Consider the following 21,481-nt stretch of genomic DNA (forward strand, 5'->3'; position numbering starts at 1 on the left):
GATGGAGGGAGCTGCCATGCAAGGCAGCTAACCAGCACCCATCAGGAGAAAGGGTGAAGTGTCTTTCTCAGGACACAACAGACGTGACGAGATTAGTACTAGGTTGGGATTGAACCAGGTACCCTCGGGTTGCGCTCGGTCAGTCTCCCACTGCGCCAGCCCGTCCAATGAGCCTATGGCTTTGCACCTGGTTTATTTTATATATATATATATATATATATATATATATATATATATATATATATATATATATATATATATATATATATATATATATATATAATGATAAATGGGTTGTACTTGTATAGCGCTTTTCTACCTTCAAGGTACTGAAAACGCTTTGACACTACTTCCACATTTACCCATTCACACACACATTCACACACTGATGGAGGGAGCTGCCATGCAAGGCGCCAACCAGCACCCATCAGGAGCAAGGGTGAAGTGTCTTGCTCAGGACACAACGGACGTGACGAGGTTGGTTCTAGGTGGGATTTGAACCAGTGACCCTCGGGTTGCGCACTGCGCCATGCCGTCCCTATATATATATATATATATATATATATATATATATATATATATATATATATATATATATATATATATATATATATATTCATTCTATTTTTGTTACTTTGAATTTACAACCCCTTGGCGCTCTTTTGTACTGTTTTTATAATGTTTTGTAAAGTTTTATACTGTTGTTGAACTATTTTGATTATGGTTTCTCTTCTGTTTGTTAATGTTGAAATTTATTAATAAACATTAAAAAAATAATATATATATATATATATATATATATATATAAAATATATATATATATATAATATAAATAAAATGCCTATGCGCTAAACTACATTAGTATGCGCAGACTTAGCGCAATAAGGAACCGAGCGAAGTTAAACGGCGACTTCAATGCTGCGTTTTTGTCGCGCCGAATCAATCCTTTCAAACCTTCTCCCGGCCTTCAAACAACATGGCGGAACCAACCGTGAGGATATCTGGATTTCTTCTCACGTCTTTAATGTTCCAACATCTCAACAAAGACTCCGACGCGGTGGGTAAAAATAATTATAAGTGGTTTTCAAAGCTTTTATGCGACATTTTCATTGTACACCTGGACTGGAATGTACAACAATGAGTATGTTTACCCCTTCTTACATTCTTACTGCCATACACAACACGAATCGACTAAAGTAATATACAATATATAATATACAATGTACTCTTTATACTTGTATTAAGTTGATATTCCTGCCTGCTTCTTAGCTTTATAATGATTATGTTCAACGTGGACAAACATCAAAGTACAGTGTACCTAAACTTAAAGGCCTACTGAAATGAGATGTTCTTATTTAAACGGGGATAGCAGGTCCATTCTATGTGTCATACTTGATCATTTCACGATATTGCCATATTTTTGCTGAAAGGATTTAGTAGAGAACATCAACGATAAAGTTTGCAACTTTTGGTCGCTAATAAAAAAAAGCCTTGGCTGTACCGGAAGTAGCAGACGATGTGCGCGTGACGTCACGGGTTGTAGGGCTCCCCACATCTGAACATTGTTTATAATCATAGCCACCAGCAGCAAGAGCGATTTCAGACCGAGAAAGCGACGATTTCCCCATTAATTTGAGCGGGGATGAAAGATTTGTGGATGAGGAAAGTTAGAGTGAAGCACTAAAAAAGAAAAGAAAAGGTGATGGCAGTGGGAGCGATTAAGATGTAATTAGACACGTTTACTAGGATAATTCAGGAAAATCCCTTATCTCAGGGGTGTCAAACTCAAATACAGAGTGGGCCAAAATTTTAAATGGAACAAAGCCGCGGGCCATAGTTGGACAACTTAACCTTTTAATAGGGACCCAAACAAGTTTTGCAATAAATATTGAACAAGCAAGGCTTTTATAACTTTAGTGACATGCAAAAGTAATAATAATAACAATTAAAAAAAGATCAATGACATATCAAATACAATTTAAATAAAAATGTTATGCCTTTTTTTCTATTTGCAATCTTCTGAGGTAAATATCAAATTTTTTCCACAGGCTAATAATAAATTTGAAAATAAAATAACAATAATGAATGAACCAAACATTCAAGCCTTAAAGTAGCAAGAGAAAATGCTTGAATAAAACGTTAATTATTGGTCAGTTTGCTGGAAGTGTCCCGGAAGAGTTAGTGCTGCAAGGGGTTCTGGGTATTTGTTCTGTTGATGTTCACCCGAAATGTGTTCGTCATTCTTGTTTGGTGTGGGTTCACTGTGTGGAGCATATTTGTAACAGTGCTAAAGTTGTTTATACGGCCACCCTCAGTGTGACCTGTATGGCTTTTGACCAAGTATGCCTTGCATTCACGTGTGTGTGTGTGTGTGTGTGTGTGTGTGTGTGTGTGTGTGTGTGTGTGTGTGTGTGTGTGTGTGTGTGTGTGTGTGTGTGTGTGTGTGTGTGTGTGTGTGTGTGTGTGTGTGTGTGTAAAAGCCACAAATATTATGTGACACGCTGTTAGTATGGAGGAAAAGCGGACGTGACGACAAGTTGTAGAGAACGCTAAAGGCAGTGCCTTAAATGCACGCCCCCAATATAGTTGTCCAGGTGGAAATCGGTAGAAATTTGGGAGAATGGTTGCCCGGGAGATTTTCCGGAGGGGCACTGAACTTCGGGAGTCTACCGGGAAAATTAGGAGGGTTGGCAAGTATGAGTATTAGCGGTGAATGCGGTGTTACAGCAGCACTGGCGGGCCAGCTCTAATGCTAAATTGATATTGCCTCAAGGGCCAAATTAAATTACACGGCGGGCCAGATTTGGCCCGCGGGCCAGAGTTTGACACCCATACCTTATCTGCTTATTGTGTTACTAGTGTTTTAGTGAGATTATAAAGTCATACCTGAATGTCGGATGGCTACGGTGAACGCCAGTGTCTCTGAGAGAAGCCGAGGAGCCAAGATCACAGCTGCCTTTTTGAGCTGCAGGAGGAGGTTGCATAATCCACTGAAGTCTCCGGTAAGAGCCGAGTTAGTATCACAATTTTCCCATCCTAAAACTTGCTGGTTGACGTAGAGAAACATGTTCGCTTGACCGCACTGTGTTAAAGCTTCACAACAAACAAAGAAACACCGGCTGTGTTTCGGTGCTAAAGGCAGCTGCAATCCACCGCTTTCCACCAACAGCATTCTTCTTTGACGTCTCCATTATTAATTGAACAAATTGCAAAAGATTCAGCAACACAGATGTCCAAAATACTGTGTAAATATGCGATGAAAAGAGACGACTTTTAGCCGTGTGTGGTGCTGGGCTGAAATGTTCGCTCCAACCAATAACGTCACAAGCATGCGTCATCATTCCGCAACGTTTTCAACAGGATACCTCGCGGGAAATGTAAAATTGTAATTTAGTAAACTAAAAAGGCCGTATTGGCATGTGTTGCAATGTTAATATTTCATCATTGATATATAAACTATCAGACTGCGTGGTCGCTAGTAGTGGCTTTCAGGTGGCCTTTAAAGGATCGATTCAAAACACACTTATCTCAATTCGCTCCTGCCCATTGAAACAAATTGAAATCGATTCAAAAAGTGCTTGGCACTCCCACAACATCACAATGATGACATGAAGCATGTTTTGTTTTGTTTTTAAGAAAAATGAATTTTGAGATAATAAATATCATTTGAAAAATATTACAATAGAATGTACCACAAACAACTATAGTAGTGTTATGAATATCATTTGGTCATTTTGTTCAGCGTTTACCTTGGGGCTGTTGCCGACAGGCTGCTGCTTCGTTGTGGAACAATACGAACGAGGTTGTCAATGTTGCACACGGACGTTATTGAGTGAAGTGAAGTGAATTATATTTATGTAGCGCTTTTCTCGAGTGACTCAAAGCGCTTTACATAGTGAAACCCAATATCTAAGTTACATTTAAACCATTGTGGGTGACACCTGGAGCAGGTGGGTAAAGTGTCTTGCCCAAGGACACAACGGCAGTGACTGGGATGGCGGAAGCGGGAATCGAACCTGCAACCCTTAAGTTGCTGGCACGGCCGCTCTACCAACTGAGCTATGCTAGTGACGGACCGGAGAGGTCAGAGTTGACTGAAAGCGATTTGTATGTTTGCAGGCCTCCAATTTTAACTTTTTAAGGTCAGGGCAAGTGCTGCCTTAAAGGAGGGATCATATTTTAGGGCACCAAGGCAAACATTATTTTCCTTCGAGGTAGAGGCTCCAAAGAATGCATGCATGTATTAATATATATATATATATATATATATATATATATATATATACATACATACATATATGTATGTATGTACGTTTGTATATATGTGTGTGAGTAAATATATATGTATATATATATATATATATATATATATATATATATATATATATATACACACACATATATATATATACATATATATTTATGTATGTTTATGTATGTTTGTATATATGTGTGTGAGTAAATATATATGTATATATATATATATATATATGTGTGTGTAAATAAATATAAATATATATATATATATATATATATATATATATATATTTATATTTATTTACACACACATATATATATATATATATATATATATATACATATATATTTACTCACACACATATATACAAACATACATACATACACATACATACATGCTGGGCGATATGGCGTTTTCTTAATATTCTAATATTTTTAGGCCATGTCACGATACACAATATATATCTCCATATTCTGCCTTAGCCTTGAATGAACACTTGAAGCATATAATCACAGCAGTATGATGATTCTATGTGTCTACATTAAAACATTGTTCTTTATACTGCATTAATATATGCTACTTTTAAACTTTCATGCAGAGACGGAAATCACAACTAAGTCAATTGACCAAAACTGTATTTAATATACAGTTATTAAGCAGTGGCACAAACATTCATGTCATTTCAAAAAAGAAAGTGCAACATTGTTGCTCTATTTATATATATATTGCTCTATATCAGGGATCGGGAACCTTTTTGGCAGAGAGAGCCATACAAGCCAAATATTTTAAAAAGTATTTCCATGAGAGCCACATATTTTTTTAAGACTGAATACAACTAAGTGTGTGCATTTTTAAGTTAGACCAACATTTTTAGAGTATAATTAGTCTCTTATTCTTTTTAATAACATTGTTATTCTGAAGCTAACCAACAATAATAAAATACTTTCTACCATTAATGCAACTTCTTGAACAGGTGTGGTAGAAAACAGATGGATGGATTAAAATGCATGAGAATCTTTTATATTTTGAACGTTATTTGTTATCACTGTGATTACCTGTGGAATTATTCATGACTTATGGTGTTAAGCAATGTCAGCTAAGATTTATCTGAGAGCCAGATGCAGTCATCAAAAGAGCCACATCTGGCTCGAGAGCCATAGGTTCCCTACCCCTGCTCTATATCAACACGTTTAGAATTAGTTACCCAACGATGCGTTTATGTAACTGGGATGTTTCACCTGTTTGCAGGAAGGTTTGATCCTCGGCGAGAACCAGCTTGAGGAGCACGTGACAATCAGCGACGTGCAAGATGACCGCGTTGATCTGCACCAGACTTACAGTAAGGTCCATCTCTGTTTTGCTCTCATTCCAGAATACTTTCATCAATACACTTGTGCCCCGAGCACAGCTTGACTCTGTGTATATTATTGTAAATAATTGTCAGGTTCAAACACTGACGACATCTATTAAACAAGACAGGAAGCAAGGAATCAAACAGAGACAGGATTTAATTTGGCTCAGTGAGGAGAAAGGCGTACACCTGTACCCTCGTACAGTGTCACCACGCCCTGACGAAAGATTGTACGCCTCCTCTTTTATTTGGACTTTCCCTGATTACACGGCAACAGCTGTTTCTAAGGGGACGAGGGTCGTAAACAGCCCTATCACAAAACCAGTTAAAAGAAGAGGTGCCTGGAGCTTGCTTCCACTCCGCTTTGTAGATCTCGGTTCAAGACAAAATCTTTCTGTGGATTACAATAGGAGAAAGAAACCGACACCTTCATGTCGCTTCCCATCGTACACTGTGGAGTTTTACAATCCTTTTGCTTGGTCGCATCAAAGACAGCTTTTGTCCTCTCGCAAGGCGAGCTGAACTCATTGTAACACAAAGTTTTGTGATAACTTAGATACAATTATTCTGACAATAATAATGCATCATTAGCATCCATATACCCTCTAGGGCTGGATAATTCATTTCGATTTTGGCTTGTCACGATCATAAAAATATTATAATAGAATAAAACGATCAATGGGCATAACCCAATTGGAAAAAAAGGCACGTCGACTAGAAGTTTGGGACGTCACCATGGTTGCTGCTTATTATTTGTCACAGTGCTAGTTTGCCTAATGAATAATCACTAAACTTAACAAAAAAGTAAGCAATGCATTTTCATGCTTAGGAGTCACGGAATTAGATTAGATTAGATTAGATAGTACTTTATTTATTCCGTCAGGAGAGTTCCTTCAGGAAAATTACAATTTTCAGCACAATCCCATTCAAGAACAGACAAACATTACAGGGAGACAGAACAGGATCGCTGACGGGTCTGCCGGCTTCCAGCGCCCCTTACAAAAAGATGACATACAGGTAAACAGGGGGGGGGATGGGAGAAAAGAATAGAAGATTAAAATTAAATAAAAAAAATAAAAAAATAAGTAAATAAGACAAAATCCGCCTTTAATGCAGAATATCACGAACATGGACATTAATGTGAGTGAAATGCTGTCATTGTGAGAAGACGTGACATTTGTGTGTTTCATCACGAAACACTCAAGCGCCCCGTCCTGAACGACACAATGTCGAGACAGACACTTAAAACCACGATCAAACTAGAAATCCAAAGCTAGCGACCACATTCTATCCACTTGTGTTGTTGTGAACGACATCATCAATGTAAGATCAATGCACAAACAGTGGTCGCAACTTAGGTGGTTCTTTTTTTCTTTAACAGCTTTAAGCTCAAAACAGCAGCACACTTTCCCCCCCCTTTCACAATAAAAGCACTGTGTGCAACATCCGGTCTGACTGCGCTAACAAAATAAAGTATCTTTCATAAACATAATGTACTTAAAGCACTTAATGTGTCCGTGCCAGCTACCTGAGGGCTCCTGGTTCAATCCCCACCTTCTACCAACCTTGTCATGTTAAAGTTAAAAAGTTAAAGTACCCATGATTGTCATGCACACACACACACACACACACACACACACACACACACACACACACACACACACACTAGGTGTAGTGAAATTAGTCTCTGCATTCGACCCATCACCCTTGATCACCCCCTGGGAGGTGAGGGGAGCAGTGAGCAGTAGCTTGTGATGTCACAGGCATCCACAAGCATGAGTGTGCTTTTCATGTTAGTGTATTGTTTGGTGTTACACTGAAATGATTCCCAAGACAAACAATTCTGAACGTCTTTTTCCTGACACTTCTTTGCTTGTGATGTCACAGGCATCCACAAGCATGAGTGTGCTTTTCATGTTAGTCCATTGTTTGGTGTTACACTGAAATGATTCCCACCCCAAACAATTCTGAATATTTTTTCCAGACACTTCTGTGCTTGTGATGTCACAGGCATTCACAAGCATATGTGTGCTTTTCATGTTAGTCCATTGTTTGGTGTTATACTCAAATGATTCCCACCTCAAACAATTCTGAATATTTTTTTTCCTGACACTTCTGTGCTTTTCATGTTAGTCCATTGTTTGGTGTTACACTCAAATGATTCCCACCCTAAACAATTCTGACACTACTGTGATGTTGCAGGCATCCAGTGCACTTTAATTTAGTGTTGTTTTGATATGTCATCTTTGTGACATCTTGCACAAAAGTGCACTTTATTTGTTTTAAATTACTGTAGTGGCGTTCTGTACGAAAAGTGCACTTAAATTCAGTGTTGTTTTGATACGTCATCTTAGTGACATCATGCACAAAAGTGCACTCTATTTGTTTTAAACTATTGTAGCGGCGTTCTGTACAAAAAAGTGCACTTTAATTTAGTGTTGTTTTAATATGTCATCTTAGTGACATCATGCACAAAAGTGCACTTTATTTGTTTTAAACTATTATAGCGGCATTATGTACAAAAAAGTGCACTTTTATTTAGTGTTGTTTTGTCATCTTAGTGACAACATGCACAAAAGTGCACTTTATTTGTTTTAAACTATTGTAGCGGCGTTCTGTACAAAAAAGTGCACTTTAATTTAGTTTTGTTTTGGGATGTCATCTTAGTGACATCATGCACAAAAGTGCACTTTATTTGTTTTTAACTATTGTGGCGGCGTTCTGCACAAAAATTGAACTTTAATTTAGTGTTTTGATTCGTCATCTTAGTGACATTCTCAAAAGTGCACTTTATTTGTTTTTAACTATTGTAGCGGCGTTCTGTACAAAAAAGTGCATTTTAATTTCAATCAATCAATCAATCAATCAATCAATGTTTATTCATATAGCCCCAAATCACAAATGTCTCAAAGGACTGCACAAATCATTACGACTACAACATCCTCGGAAGAACCCACAAAAGTGCAATTTAGTTGTTTTTAACTATTGTGGCGGCGTTCTGTACAAAAAGTGCACTTAAATTTAGTGTTGTTTTGATACGTCATTTTAGTGACATCATGCTCAAAAGTGCCCTTTATTTGTTTTAAACTATTGTAGTGGCGTTCAAATTTAGTGTTGTTTTGATACGTCATCTTAGTGACATCATGCTCAAAAGTACACTTTATTTGTTTTGAACTATTGTAGCGTTGTTCTGTACAAAAAGTGCACTTAATTTTAGTGTTGTTTTGATACGTCATCTTAGTGACGACATGCTCAAAAGTGCACTTTATTTGTTTTAAACTATTGTAGTGGCATTCTGTACAAAAAGTGCACTTAAATTTAGTGTTGTTTTGATACGTCATCTTAGTGACATCATGCACAAAAGTGTACTTTATTTGTTTTAAACTACTGTAGTGGCGTTCCGTACAAAAAGTGCACTTTAATTTAGTGTTGTTTTAATATGTCATCTTAGTGACATGCACAAAAGTGCACTTTATTTGTTCTAAACTACTGTAGTGGCGTTGTGTACAAAAAGTGCACTTTAATTCAGTGTTGTTTTGATACGTCATCTTAGTGACATCATGCACAAAAGTACACTTTATTTGTTTTGAACTATTGTAGCGTTGTTCTGTACAAAAAGTGCACTTAAATTTAGTGTTGTTTTGATACGTCATCTTAGTGACATCATGCACAAAAGTACACTTTATTTGTTTTAAACTATTGTTGTGGCGTTCTGTACAAAAAGTGCACTTAAATTTAGTGTTGTTTTGATACGTCATCTTAGTGACATCATGCTCAAAAGTACACTTTATTAGTTTTGAACTATTGTAGCGTTGTTCTGTACAAAAAGTGCACTTAAATTTAGTGTTGTTTTGATACGTCATCTTAGTGACATCATGCACAAAAGTACACTTTATTTGTTTTAAACTATTGTAGTGGCGTTCTGTACAAAAAGTGCACTTAAATTTAGTGTTGTTTTGATACGTCATCTTAGTGACATCATGCTCAAAAGTACACTTTATTAGTTTTGAACTATTGTAGCGTTGTTCTGTACAAAAAGTGCACTTAAATTTAGTAGTGTTTTGATACGTCATCTTAGTGACATCATGCACAAAAGTGCACTTTATTTGTTTTAAACTACTGTAGTGGCGTTCCGTACAAAAAGTGTTGTTTTGATATGTCATCTTAGTGACATCATGCACAAAAGTGCACTTTAGTTGTTTTTAACTATTGTAGCGGCGTGAGGGTTCCAGGTTTGATCCCCGCTTCCACCTTCCTCGTCATTGCCGTTGTGTCCTTGGGCAAGACACTTTACCCACCTGCTCCCAGTGTCACCCACACTGCTTTAAACGTAACTTAGATATTGGGTTTCACTATGTAAAAGCGCTTTGAGTCACTAGAGAAAAGCGCTATATAAATATAATTCACTTCACTTCACAAGCATAAGTGTGCTTTTCATGTTAGTCCATTGTTTGGTGTTACACTGAAATGATTCCCACCACAAACAATTCTGACACTACTGTGATGTTGCAGGCATCCACAAGCACGTGTGCTTCGACACACTCAACACGTAAGTCCATGTCACATGATCACATGCTGGGCATCAGCATCACATGACCGTGTGTGTGTGTGTGTGCGCGTGTGTGTGTGTGTATTTGTAGCCTGTACGACGCCGTGGGCGGGGTGGACATGGCAGCGGTCCAGAAGGTCCTGGGGGCCAACAAGCGGGTAGGTGTCACTGTTGTTCTAGCGAGGCGCTTCCGTGACACGTGCGGCCCGGCAGGAGCGCGTGATCGGCTGGTACCGCCAGCGCAGGAACTCTGAGCACCACATGACGCTGCGAGAGAAGGCGGTGCACGAGAACCTAAAGAGGGCGCTGTCCAAGCCCCACATGATCTTCCTGTTGCTGACGCCCAGCACGCTGACCTGCACAGGCTCCACCCACCGCACGGAATACTCCGCCTTTCTCTCCGGCAGCAGGTGCGTGCCATTGGTTAGCGATGATGTCACCGTGCTGACATGATGATGTCACCGGTATGAAGGCAGGTCACCAGCATTCCTGTCGTGGTCGACAACATGGCGTCGCTGGACCAGCTGGCCTACTGGGTGGCGTCCACGCCGTGCTCGGCGCCAGGCTACCGGCACGCCGTCGGCCAGCACAGGTAACGCACGTGCACGCGACACAAGCACTCGCCAGGGCACCGCACGGGACTAAAGTCGCTTTTCTTGCTCAAGTTCCAAGTTCTTCAGGCCTGACGGACTCTTGAGAGACGTGGACGCCGTCAACGCCATGAACGACTCCTTGCAGGCGGAGCTTCAGGTGAGACGCAAAGATTACGTTCACACTGCGGGCCAGAGTGGCCCAAGTCAGTTTTTCTTTGCCATCTGACTCTTTATTTATACTGCAAGTATAATGTGATTTTTATTAGACTAAAGCAGGGGTCGGGAACCTTTTTGGCTGAGAGAGCCATAGAAGCCAAATATTTTAAAAAGTATTTCCGTGAGAGCCATATTATTATTGTTTTTAAACAATGAATACAACTAAATGTGCGTATTTTTAAGTAAGACCAACATTTTTAGAGTATAACAAGTCTCTTATTATTTGTAATAACATTGTTATTCTGAGGCTAAGCAAAAATAAATAAAAAACTTCTTAACACTAATCCGACTTCTTGAACAGGTGCGGTAGAAACCGGATGGATGGATGAAAATGCATGAGAATGTTTTATATTTTGAACGTTATTTTTGATACTGTGATTACCAGGGCGGTATAGCTCGGTTGGTAGAGTGGCCGTGCCAGCAACTTGGGGGTTGCAGGTTCGATTCCCACTTCCGCCATCCTAGTCACTGGCGTTGTGTGGGCAAGACACTTTACCCACCTGCTCCCAGTGCCACCCACACTGGTTTAAATGTAACTTAGATATTGGGTGTCACTATGTAAAGCGCTTTGAGTCACTAGAGAAAAGCGCTATATAAATATACTTCACTTCACTTCACACCAGCAGAATTATTCATTACTTATTGTGTTAAGCAATGTCCGCTAAGATTTATCTGAGAGCCAGGTGCACTCATCAAAAGAGCCACATCTGACTCTAAAGCCATAGGTTCCCTACCCCTGGACTAAAGTGTAGTCCACTAAAGTGAAAACAATGGTTGTTGACCGGGAGGAAGTCGCTGCTACTACAAAATAAAATAAAAGTGGCCACTATAGATATTGTCGATACACCTTAACAATTCATGTTTTTTTAATGTGAAAGTAAAATAAAGTATGAATGGATGTGTATATAGTGTAATGTGTGTGTGTATATATATATATACATATACACTTGTGTGTGTATATGTATATATATATGTGTATATGTATATATAAGTGTATGTATATATATATATGTGTGTATATGTATATATAAGTGTATGTATATATATATGTGTATATGTATATATATATATGTGTATATGTATGTATATACTATACATATATGTGTGTGTGTATATGTACGGTATATGTGTGTGTATATATATATATATATATATATGAGTATATGTATATACAGTGGGGCAAAAAAAGTATTTAGTCAGCCACCAATTGTGCAAGTTCTCCCACTTAAAATGATGACAGAGGTCTGTAATTTTCATCATAGGTACACTTCAACTGTGAGAGACAGAATGTGAAAAAAAATATCCAGGAATTTTAAAGAATTTATTTGTAAATTATGGTGGAAAATAAGTATTTGGTCAACCATTCAAAGCTCTCACTGATGGAAGGAGGTTTTGCCTCAAAATCTCACGATACATGGCCCCATTCATTCTTTCCTTAACACGGATCAATCGTCCTGGCCCCTTAGCAGAAAAACAGCCCCAAAGCATGATGTTTCCACCCCCATGCTTCACAGTAGTTATGGTGTTCTTGGGATGCAACTCAGTATTCTTCTTCCTCCAAACACGACGAGTTGAGTTTATACCAAAATGGATACATGGATGATACAGCAGAGGATTGGGAGAATGTCATGTGGTCAGATGAAACCAAAATAGAACTTTTTGGTATAAACTCAACTCGTCGTGCTTGAAGGAAGAAGAATACTTCCATCCATCCATTTTCTGCCGCTTATTCCCTTTTGGGGTCGCAGGGGGCGCTGGCGCCTATCTCAGCTACAATCGGGCGAAAGGCGGGGTACACCCTGGACAAGTCGCCATCTCATCACAGGGCCAACACAGATAGACAGACAACATTCACACTCACATTCACACACTAGGGACCATTTAGTGTTGCCAATCAACCTATCCTCAGGTGCATGTCTTTGGAGGTGGGAGGAATACTTGATTATGATTATGAACTCACATGGAAGCAAATGTGCCACAGCGTGAAAGTTCGAGAACCACTGATCTAATCACTTCCTGTTTGCGGCCAGAGGGCGTGCGGCGTGGTGGCAGAGAGTGAGTGTGCGGTCCAGTCTCTGCTCGCCGACATCTCCGCCCTCAGGAAGAAGCTCGACAACAGGAAGTTGGCGGCAGCGATTAAAGGTCAGGAAAAAAAAATATTTTGCAGTCAAATAATATATATAATATATATATATGTTATTATATTCACGGGTAAAAAAAATGGGTTAGCCTACTTTTATACAGTATTTACAACCTTACTCGTGTTCACCTCACAGCCACAGATAGTTTAATCTAGTTATTGACATTATTTACACATTACTTTGTCGGTTTCAGTCACGACACAGGAAGTCCTTCATACCGACAGCCATCAGACTGTATAATGCATATGTTCCTTTTTGACTGTACTTAAATGTATAATAGACTGTATTTATATTATTCACATGTGAATAATGCTGTATAATACTGTATTTAAAATATTCACATGGAAATAATGCTGTATAATAGACTATTCACTTGTGAATAATGCTGTTTAATAGACTGTATTTATATCATTCACACGTGAATAATGCTGTATAACAGACTATTTGTTATTCACATGTGAGTAATGCTGTACAATAGACCATATTTATATTATTCACATGTGAATAATGCTGTATAACAGACTGTATTTATGGTATTCACATGTGAATAATGCTATATAATAGACTATTTTTATATTATTCACCTGTGAATAATGCTGTATAATAGATTGTATTTATGTTATTCACATGTGAATACTGCTGTGTAATAGACTGTTTTTTAATTATTCACATGTGAATAATGCTGTATAACAGACTATATTTGTTATTCACTTGTGAATAATGCTGTATAATAGACTGTATGTTATTCAAATGTAAATAATTCTGTATAATAGACTATTATTCACATGTGAATAATGCTGTATAACAGACTATTTGTTATTCACTTGTGAATAATGCTGTAAGACTGCATTTAAGTTATTCACATGTAAATAATTCTGTATAACAGACTGTATTTGTTATTCACATGTGAATAATGCTGTATAATAGACTTGTTATTCACTTGTGAATAATGCTGTATAAGACTATTTGTTATTCACATGTAAATAATTCTGTATAACAGACTGTTATTCACATGTGAATAATGCTGTATAATTGACTATATTATTCACATGTGAATAATGCTGTATAATAGACTATGCTGTTCACATGTGAATAATGCTGTATAAAAGATTGTATTTATATTATTCACATGTGAATAATGCTGTATAAGACTGTATTTGTTATTCACATATAAATAATTCTGTATAACGGACAATTTGTTATTCACATGTGAGTAATGCTTTATAATAGACTATTATACACGTGAATAATGCTGTATAATAGACTATTATACACATGTGAATAATGCTGTATAATAGACTGTTATTCAAATGTGAATAATGCTGTATAATACTGTATGTTATTCACTTGTGAATAATGCTGTATAAGACTGTATGTGTTATTCACATGTAAATAATTCTGTATAACACTGTTATTCACATGTGAATAATGCTGTATAATACTGTTATTAACATGTGAATAATGCTGTATAATAGATTATATTTGTTATTCACATGTGAATAATGCTGTGTAATAGACTGTTTTTATATTATTCACATGTGAATAATGCAGAATAACAGACTATATTTGTTATTCACTTGTGAATAATGCTGTATAATAGACTGTATTTCTGTTATTCACATGTAAATAATTCTGTATAATTGACTGTATTTATATTATTCACATGTAAATAATGCCAAAGTGTTGTCTATTGTGAGCAAATTGTGGTGCTGAATTTCCCCCAGGGATCAATAAACTACTTTCTATCTATTTCCATGGCTTGTGACATTCTTTTTCCTTCTGGCCGCCAGCTGACGAAGCGCCTTGTGTGAAGAACCTTCGCCTCCAGCTCGCCTTAAGCACGCTCTTTTCCTGCTCGCCGCTCTACACCTCGCACACGTTGACGCTGGATGCATTTCCTGTGGCGGACGGCGACAGGCAGGGAAAACTTCGCCCCCTGCGGCCAGACGCCACGCGTAAAAGGAGACCGGAAGCGGCGGCGGGGAGCGGGAGGAAGCGGCGCAAAAGAGACGTGGCGGCGGCGTCGTGTTGAAAGGAAGAAAGAAGCTGCGGTCAGCGGTGAAACATTTTAATTTAAATTTTAGTGGAGAGAGGAGGCGTGGCTAATCCAGATGTTTGATGCTGCAGATGTTTGGGTCCCTCATGAACTGTGGGTGTTTGTGCGTCACTGACATGAACCCTGGACACAAACACACTTGTCAGGAAGTGACTGCAGTAGCAGCTCGTGGCCACTGGAGGGCACAACATCCACATGAAGCACATACCCATTGAGTGAGCCTTCTTGATGGCTTTGGAGATTTCTTTTTGTTTTCGCCCACAAAGTCCTGACAAAGCAAACATTGTACGATGGATCAATAAACTAATTGATCTGATTCATTTCAACACGTGCCAATCACAACGTTTGACCTTTTACCTGTGATGTGTCGCCCGTAAATCCTTCCCGTGTACGGCGAGATGAACTGAGAAAGAAGCTGTGGAGGATACAGCAGTCGTGTTATGACAAACAGTCCACTAGATGGCGCCACAGCTAAGAACGGGTCTTTAGGAAATGCAGTGCAGTAACCAGTAGAGGTGCTGTTTCTCCCTCAAAGGCCTACTGAAAGCCACTACTAGCGACCACACAGTCTGATAGTTTATATATCAATGATGACATTTTAACATGCCAATACGGCCGGTTTAGTTTACTAAATTGCAATTATAAATTTCCCGCGAAGCATCCTGTTGAAAACGTCGCGCAAGGATGACACGTATGATGACGCGTGCGCGTAACGTCACCGGTTGTAGCGGACATGTTCTTCCACAAGCTATCACGGCTAAAAGTCGTCTGCTTTAATCGCACAATTACACAGTATCCTGGACATCTGTGTTGCTGAATCTTTTGCAATTTGTTCAATTAATAATGGTGACGTCAAAGAAGAAAGATGTAGGTGGGAAGCGGTGTATTGCAGCTGCCTTTAGCAACACAAACACAGCCGGTGTTTCCTTGTTTACATTCCCAAAGGTGAAGCTTTACTATGGAACAGAGCGGTCAAGCGAACATGGTTTCGGACCACATGTCAACCGGCAAGTTTTTGGTGAGAAAATCGTGGTAATAAGTCGGCTCTTACCATAGACATGAGCGGAGCTTGCGTTATTCTTCCTGCAGCTGTCAAAGAGGCAGCTGCGGACTTTCTTGCCTCCTCCGACCGGCCGCCCCCGAACGTGGGATGCTTCCACCATGGAGGAGGGGGGAAAAAAGCTCAGCCCGGCCCGACCGGCTGCCTTCGCTTCGCCTCATCGAGAAACGTGGCTTCCCTCAGAGACACTGGCGGTCACCACACCCCTCCGACTTTCAGGTAAGACTATATAATCTCACTTAAACACTAGTAATACAATAAGCAGATAAGGGAATTTCCAAAATTATCCTAGTAAATGTGTCTAATAACATCTGAATTGCTCCCACTGCCCTCGACTTTTTTTTTTTTTTCTAGTCCTTCACTCTCACTATCCTATTCCACGAATCTTTCATCCTCGCTCAAATTAATGTGGAAATCCTCGCTTTCTCGGTCCGAATCGCTCTCGCTGCTGGTGGCCATGATTGTAACCAATGTTCAGATGTGAGGAGCTCCACAACCCGTGACGTCACGCGCACATCGTCTGCTACTTCCGGTACAGGTAAGGCTTTTTTATTAGCGACCAAAAGTTGCAAACTTTATCGTCGATGTTTTCTACTAAATCCTTTCAGCAAAAATATGGCAATATCGCGAAATGATCAAGTATGACACATAGAATGGACCTGCTATCCCCGTTTAAATAAGAAAATCTCATTTCAGTAGGCCTTTAACGAATTTGTTGCTCACTTTGGTCCACTTGTAGCAGAGCTGGGCAAATATTTTGACTCGGGGCCACATTGAGAGAAAAAATGTGTATATGTACACATTTAGCTGTAAAATACTGCTGTACAGTATGTGTGTTTGGGTCCCTTTTTTCCCAGGAACACTAATACCAAAGTTACAAAGTCATGGAGTTAAAAATAAATTTAAAAAAACGTAATGGAATTTTACAGTTTTTTACTGAATGGGACACCCTACATCAATGGTTCTCAAATGGAGGTATGTGATTTTTTTTTAAAAAAACATTCTAAAAATAGCAACAATTCAAAAATCCTTTATAAATATATGTATTGAATAATACTTCAACCACGTATGAATGTAAGTTCATAAACTGTGAAAAAAAAAAATACAACAATGCAATATTCAGTGTTGACAGCTAGATTTTTGGTGGACATGTTCCATAAATATTGATGTTAAAGATTTCTTTTTTTGTGAAGAAATGTTTAGAATCAAGTTGATGAATACAGATGGATCTCTATTACATCCCCAAAGAGGGCACTTTAAGTTGATTACTTCTATGTGTAGAAATCACTTGTTTATTTTTCAACAAGATTTTAGTTATCTTTTTTTCCCCAAATAGTTCAAGAAAGACCACTACAAATGAGCAATATTTTGCACTGTTATACAATTTAACAAATAAGAAACTGATGACATAATGCTGTATTTTACTTCTTTATCTCTTTCTTTCAAACAAAAATGTTTTGCTCTGATTTAGGGGTACTTGGATTAAAAAAATGTTCGCAGGGGGTACATCACTGGAAAAAGGTTGAGAACCACTGCCCTACATTAAAATAAAGAAAGTGGGATTTACAATATTAACTATGAACAATAAAAAACTGAATATTATCAACATTTTAACATATTTTACTTCTCAGACAAGCTCCAAACAAAATGTACCAAACAGCAAAATATGAATGCAAAGTGTAATTAACACTGACAATATGGTACAGTTATAAAGGAACACAGCATCATCGTTTTCATAGCTTTTTGCTTATTAGAGGTAGAGACTGTTTTACCAAATGCGATGTCTTCTAAAGTTAAAGTACCAATGATTGTCACACACACACTAGGCGGAGTGAAATTTGTCCTCTGCATTCGCCCCATCTCCTTGTTCACCTCCTGGGAGGTGAGAGGAGCAGTGAGCAGCAGCGGTGGCCACGCCCGGGGATCATTTTTGGTGATTTAATCCCCCAATTCCAACCCCTTGATGCTGAGTGCCAAGCAGGGAGGTAATGGCTCCCATTTTATAGTCGGGGTTTGAACTCACGACCTACCCATCTCAGGGGCGGACACTCTAACCACTAGGCCACTATAATATCATTTGTCTGTATATTCTACGTGGCAAAAAGTAAAAAAATATATATTGGTGTGGCTTTTCATGCATTTCTGGACCACCCTAATATAAGGTAAATATATCCATACAAATACACACATAAATCACTGCCAGACACACCTGAGTGTTTTTGAAGTCCACCGTGACCTTGCAGAGGACACAGCCTTTCACTGGCGCCTTGTAAGGATTGTCCATCTTTACCAGCTGGAAAAAAACATTGTGTTATTTGTCACGTACAATATGCTCTACTATGAGTACAAACAAAACTGTAAAAATTGTGTTTCTGAGTGTAAAATAAGACAATTATGTGCCGAGTGTAAAATAAGACAATTAAGTGCATAGTGCAAAGTAAGACCATTTTGTGCTCAGTGTAAAATAAGACAATTCTGTGCTCAGTGCAAAATAAGAAAATTCTGTGCTCAGTGCAAAATAAGACCATCCTGTACTCAGTGTAAAATAAGAAAATTCTGTGCTCAGTGTAAATTAAGACCATTCTGTGCTGAGTGTAAAATTAGACAATCCTGTCCTCGGTGTAACATAAGACAATTAAGTGCATAGTGCAAAATAAGACCATACTGTGCTGAGAGTAAAATAAGACCATTCTGTGCTGAGTGTAAAATAAAACAATTCTGTGCTGAGTGTAAAATAAAACAATTCTGTGGTCAGTGTAAATTAAGACCATTCTGTGCTGAGTGTAAAATTAGACAATCCTGTCCTCGGTGTAACATAAGACAATTAAGTGCACAGTGCAAAATAAGACCATTCTGTGCTCAGTGTGAAATAAGACCATTAAGTGCTGTGTAAAATAAAACAATTCTGTGGTCAGTGTAAATTAAGACCATTCTGTGCTGAGTGTAAAATAAGACAATTATATCCTCAGTGTAAAACAAGACAATTAAGTGCATAGTGCAAAATAAGACCATACTGTGCTGAGTGTAAAATAAGACAATTATATCCTCAGTGTAAAACAAGACAATTAAGTGCATAGTGCAAAATAAGACCATACTGTGCTGAGTGTAAAATAAGACAATTATATCCTCAGTGTAAAACAAGACAATTAAGTGCATAGTGCAAAATAAGACCATACTGTGCTGAGTGTCAAATAAGACAATTCTGCACTCATTGTAAAATAAGACCATTCTGTGCCGAGTGTAAAATAAGAGAATTATGTGCTCAGTGTAAAATGAGACAATTAAGTGCTGAGTGTAAAATAAGACAATTCTGTCCTCGGTGTGACATAAGACGATTAAGTGCATAGTACAAAATAAGACCATTCGGTGCTGAGTGTAAAATTAGACAATTCTGTCCTCGGTGTGACATAAGACAATTAAGTGCATAGTACAAAATAAGACCATACTCTGCTAAGTGTGAAATAAGACAATTATATCCTCATTGTAAAACAAGACAATTAAGTGCATAGTGCAAAATAAGACCATACAGTACTCAGTGTAAAATAAAACAATTCTGTGTGCAGTGTAAAATAAGACAATTATATCCTCAGTGTAAAACAAGACAATTAAGTGCATAGTGCAAAATAAGACCATACTGTACTCAGTGTAAAATAAGACCATTCTGTGCTGAGTGTAAAATAAGAGAATTATGTGCTTAGAGTAAAATAAGACCATTCTGTGCTGAGTGTATAATAAGAGAATTATGTGCTCAGTGTAAAATGATACAATTAAGTGCATAGTGCAAAATAAGACCATACTGTGCTGAGTGTAAAATTAGACAATTCTGTCCTCGGTGTGACATAAGACGATTAAGTGCATAGTGTAAAATAAGACCATACTGTACTCAGTGTAAAATAAAACAATTCTGTGTGCAGTGTAAAATAAGACAATTATATCCTCAGTGTAAAACAAGACAATTAAGTGCATAGTGCAAAATAAGACCATACTGTACTCAGTGCAAAATAAGAGAATTATGTGCTCAGTGTAAAATGAGACGATTAAGTGCATAGTGTAAAATAAGACAATAATGCACTCAACGTAAAATAAAACCATTATGTGCTGAGTGTAAAATAAGACCATTCTATGCTGAGTGTAAAATAAAACAATTCTGCACTCAGTGTAAAATAAGACCATTCTGTGCTGAGTGTAAAATAAAATAATTATGTGCAAAATAAGACAATTCAGCGGTGTGCTGTCCCAGCCGTGTGTAATATTAGAGAATCCAACACTGCAGTCTGGGTACAATAAGAGGGTGATGACGCACAATATGTATGTTGTGTGTAAAATAAGAGAATAAAAGACTTACCTCATGGTGTTTTTGAACATTAGATGCAACACTCGTCAGACCTACAACACGGAACGTTAGCATCGTTAGCATTATAAAGAAACACCATGCACGCTATTTTAAACACTCACACTTGATAAATACACAAAAATAACGTCATTGTTTATTTACCTGCAGATTTATTCGCGTATTCAAATTGTGAAACCCTAAAAAAAAGACGTTGTGTCCGCTGTAAGTGGTACATGATGACCGGGGCACAAGCCGGAAGTTGCAATTATATATGTCCGGTAGAGCACGGCGTTTAAGAATTTTAGTTCCGCTCTTTCACTTGCAATATTCACATATTCAATAAAAAAAAAAAACAACACTCAGTATTTGCAAGAAAATAAACCTTAAAATTGAAGCTGTTCATTTATGCGATGAAATTTGTTCCAGCAAATATATTAAGGCAGTTTTAGTGAATTAATGTTTTCCGGACGTATATCCTGAATGAGTTTACCAAAGTTGAGCTAAGGAAAATGAGGACGAGATCTATTACATACTCAGTCCATCCATCCATTTTCTACCGCTTATTCCCTTTCGGGGTCGCGGGGGGCGCTGGCGCCTATCTCAGCTACAATCGGGCGGAAGGCGGGGTACACCCTGGACAAGTCGCCACCTCATCGCAGGGCCAACACAGATGTGAGTGTGAATGTTGTCTGTCTACATACTCAGTTCTTCCCAAAAATTAAATAAATACGATTTAAAATGATTAATGGAATACACCCTTCAAAGGATTTTTTTAAACTTAAATTGAACATGGAAGTTGATGGCTGTATATCTGTGGAGCTGTAGAGCAGTGTTTTTCAACCACTGTGCCGTGGCACTAGTGTGCCGTGAGATACAATCTGGTGTGCCGTGGGGGATTATCTAATTTCACCTATTTGGGTTAAC

At 38.2% G+C, this 21,481-nt stretch overlaps 2 protein-coding genes across 2 annotated transcripts; one reads left to right on the forward strand and one right to left on the reverse strand.

Annotated features, from left to right (window-relative positions):
• Nucleotides 1–938: 938 nt before the first annotated feature.
• abraxas1 (abraxas 1, BRCA1 A complex subunit) lies at nucleotides 939–15,490 on the forward strand. The gene is made up of 9 exons (XM_061876239.1): nucleotides 939–1,057; nucleotides 5,507–5,597; nucleotides 10,122–10,158; nucleotides 10,250–10,316; nucleotides 10,372–10,568; nucleotides 10,631–10,750; nucleotides 10,824–10,908; nucleotides 12,998–13,109; nucleotides 14,899–15,490. Exons 1-9 carry the CDS (start codon nucleotides 977–979, stop codon nucleotides 15,138–15,140), a joined length of 1,032 nt encoding a protein of 343 aa, XP_061732223.1. The 5' UTR covers nucleotides 939–976; the 3' UTR covers nucleotides 15,141–15,490.
• mrps18c (mitochondrial ribosomal protein S18C) lies at nucleotides 15,164–20,853 on the reverse strand. The gene is made up of 6 exons (XM_061876240.1): nucleotides 20,720–20,853; nucleotides 20,570–20,610; nucleotides 18,434–18,517; nucleotides 15,522–15,579; nucleotides 15,373–15,432; nucleotides 15,164–15,287 (listed from the first exon to the last, which is right to left on the reverse strand). The coding sequence occupies exons 1-6, from the start codon at nucleotides 20,790–20,792 to the stop codon at nucleotides 15,211–15,213; spliced, it is 393 nt and encodes a 130-aa protein (XP_061732224.1). The 5' UTR covers nucleotides 20,793–20,853; the 3' UTR covers nucleotides 15,164–15,210.
• Between the last annotated feature and the right edge of the window lie 628 nt (nucleotides 20,854–21,481).

The sequence above is a fragment of the Nerophis ophidion genome, linkage group LG17 (assembly GCF_033978795.1).
Source record: "Nerophis ophidion isolate RoL-2023_Sa linkage group LG17, RoL_Noph_v1.0, whole genome shotgun sequence".
Taxonomy (NCBI): Eukaryota; Metazoa; Chordata; class Actinopteri; order Syngnathiformes; family Syngnathidae; genus Nerophis; species Nerophis ophidion.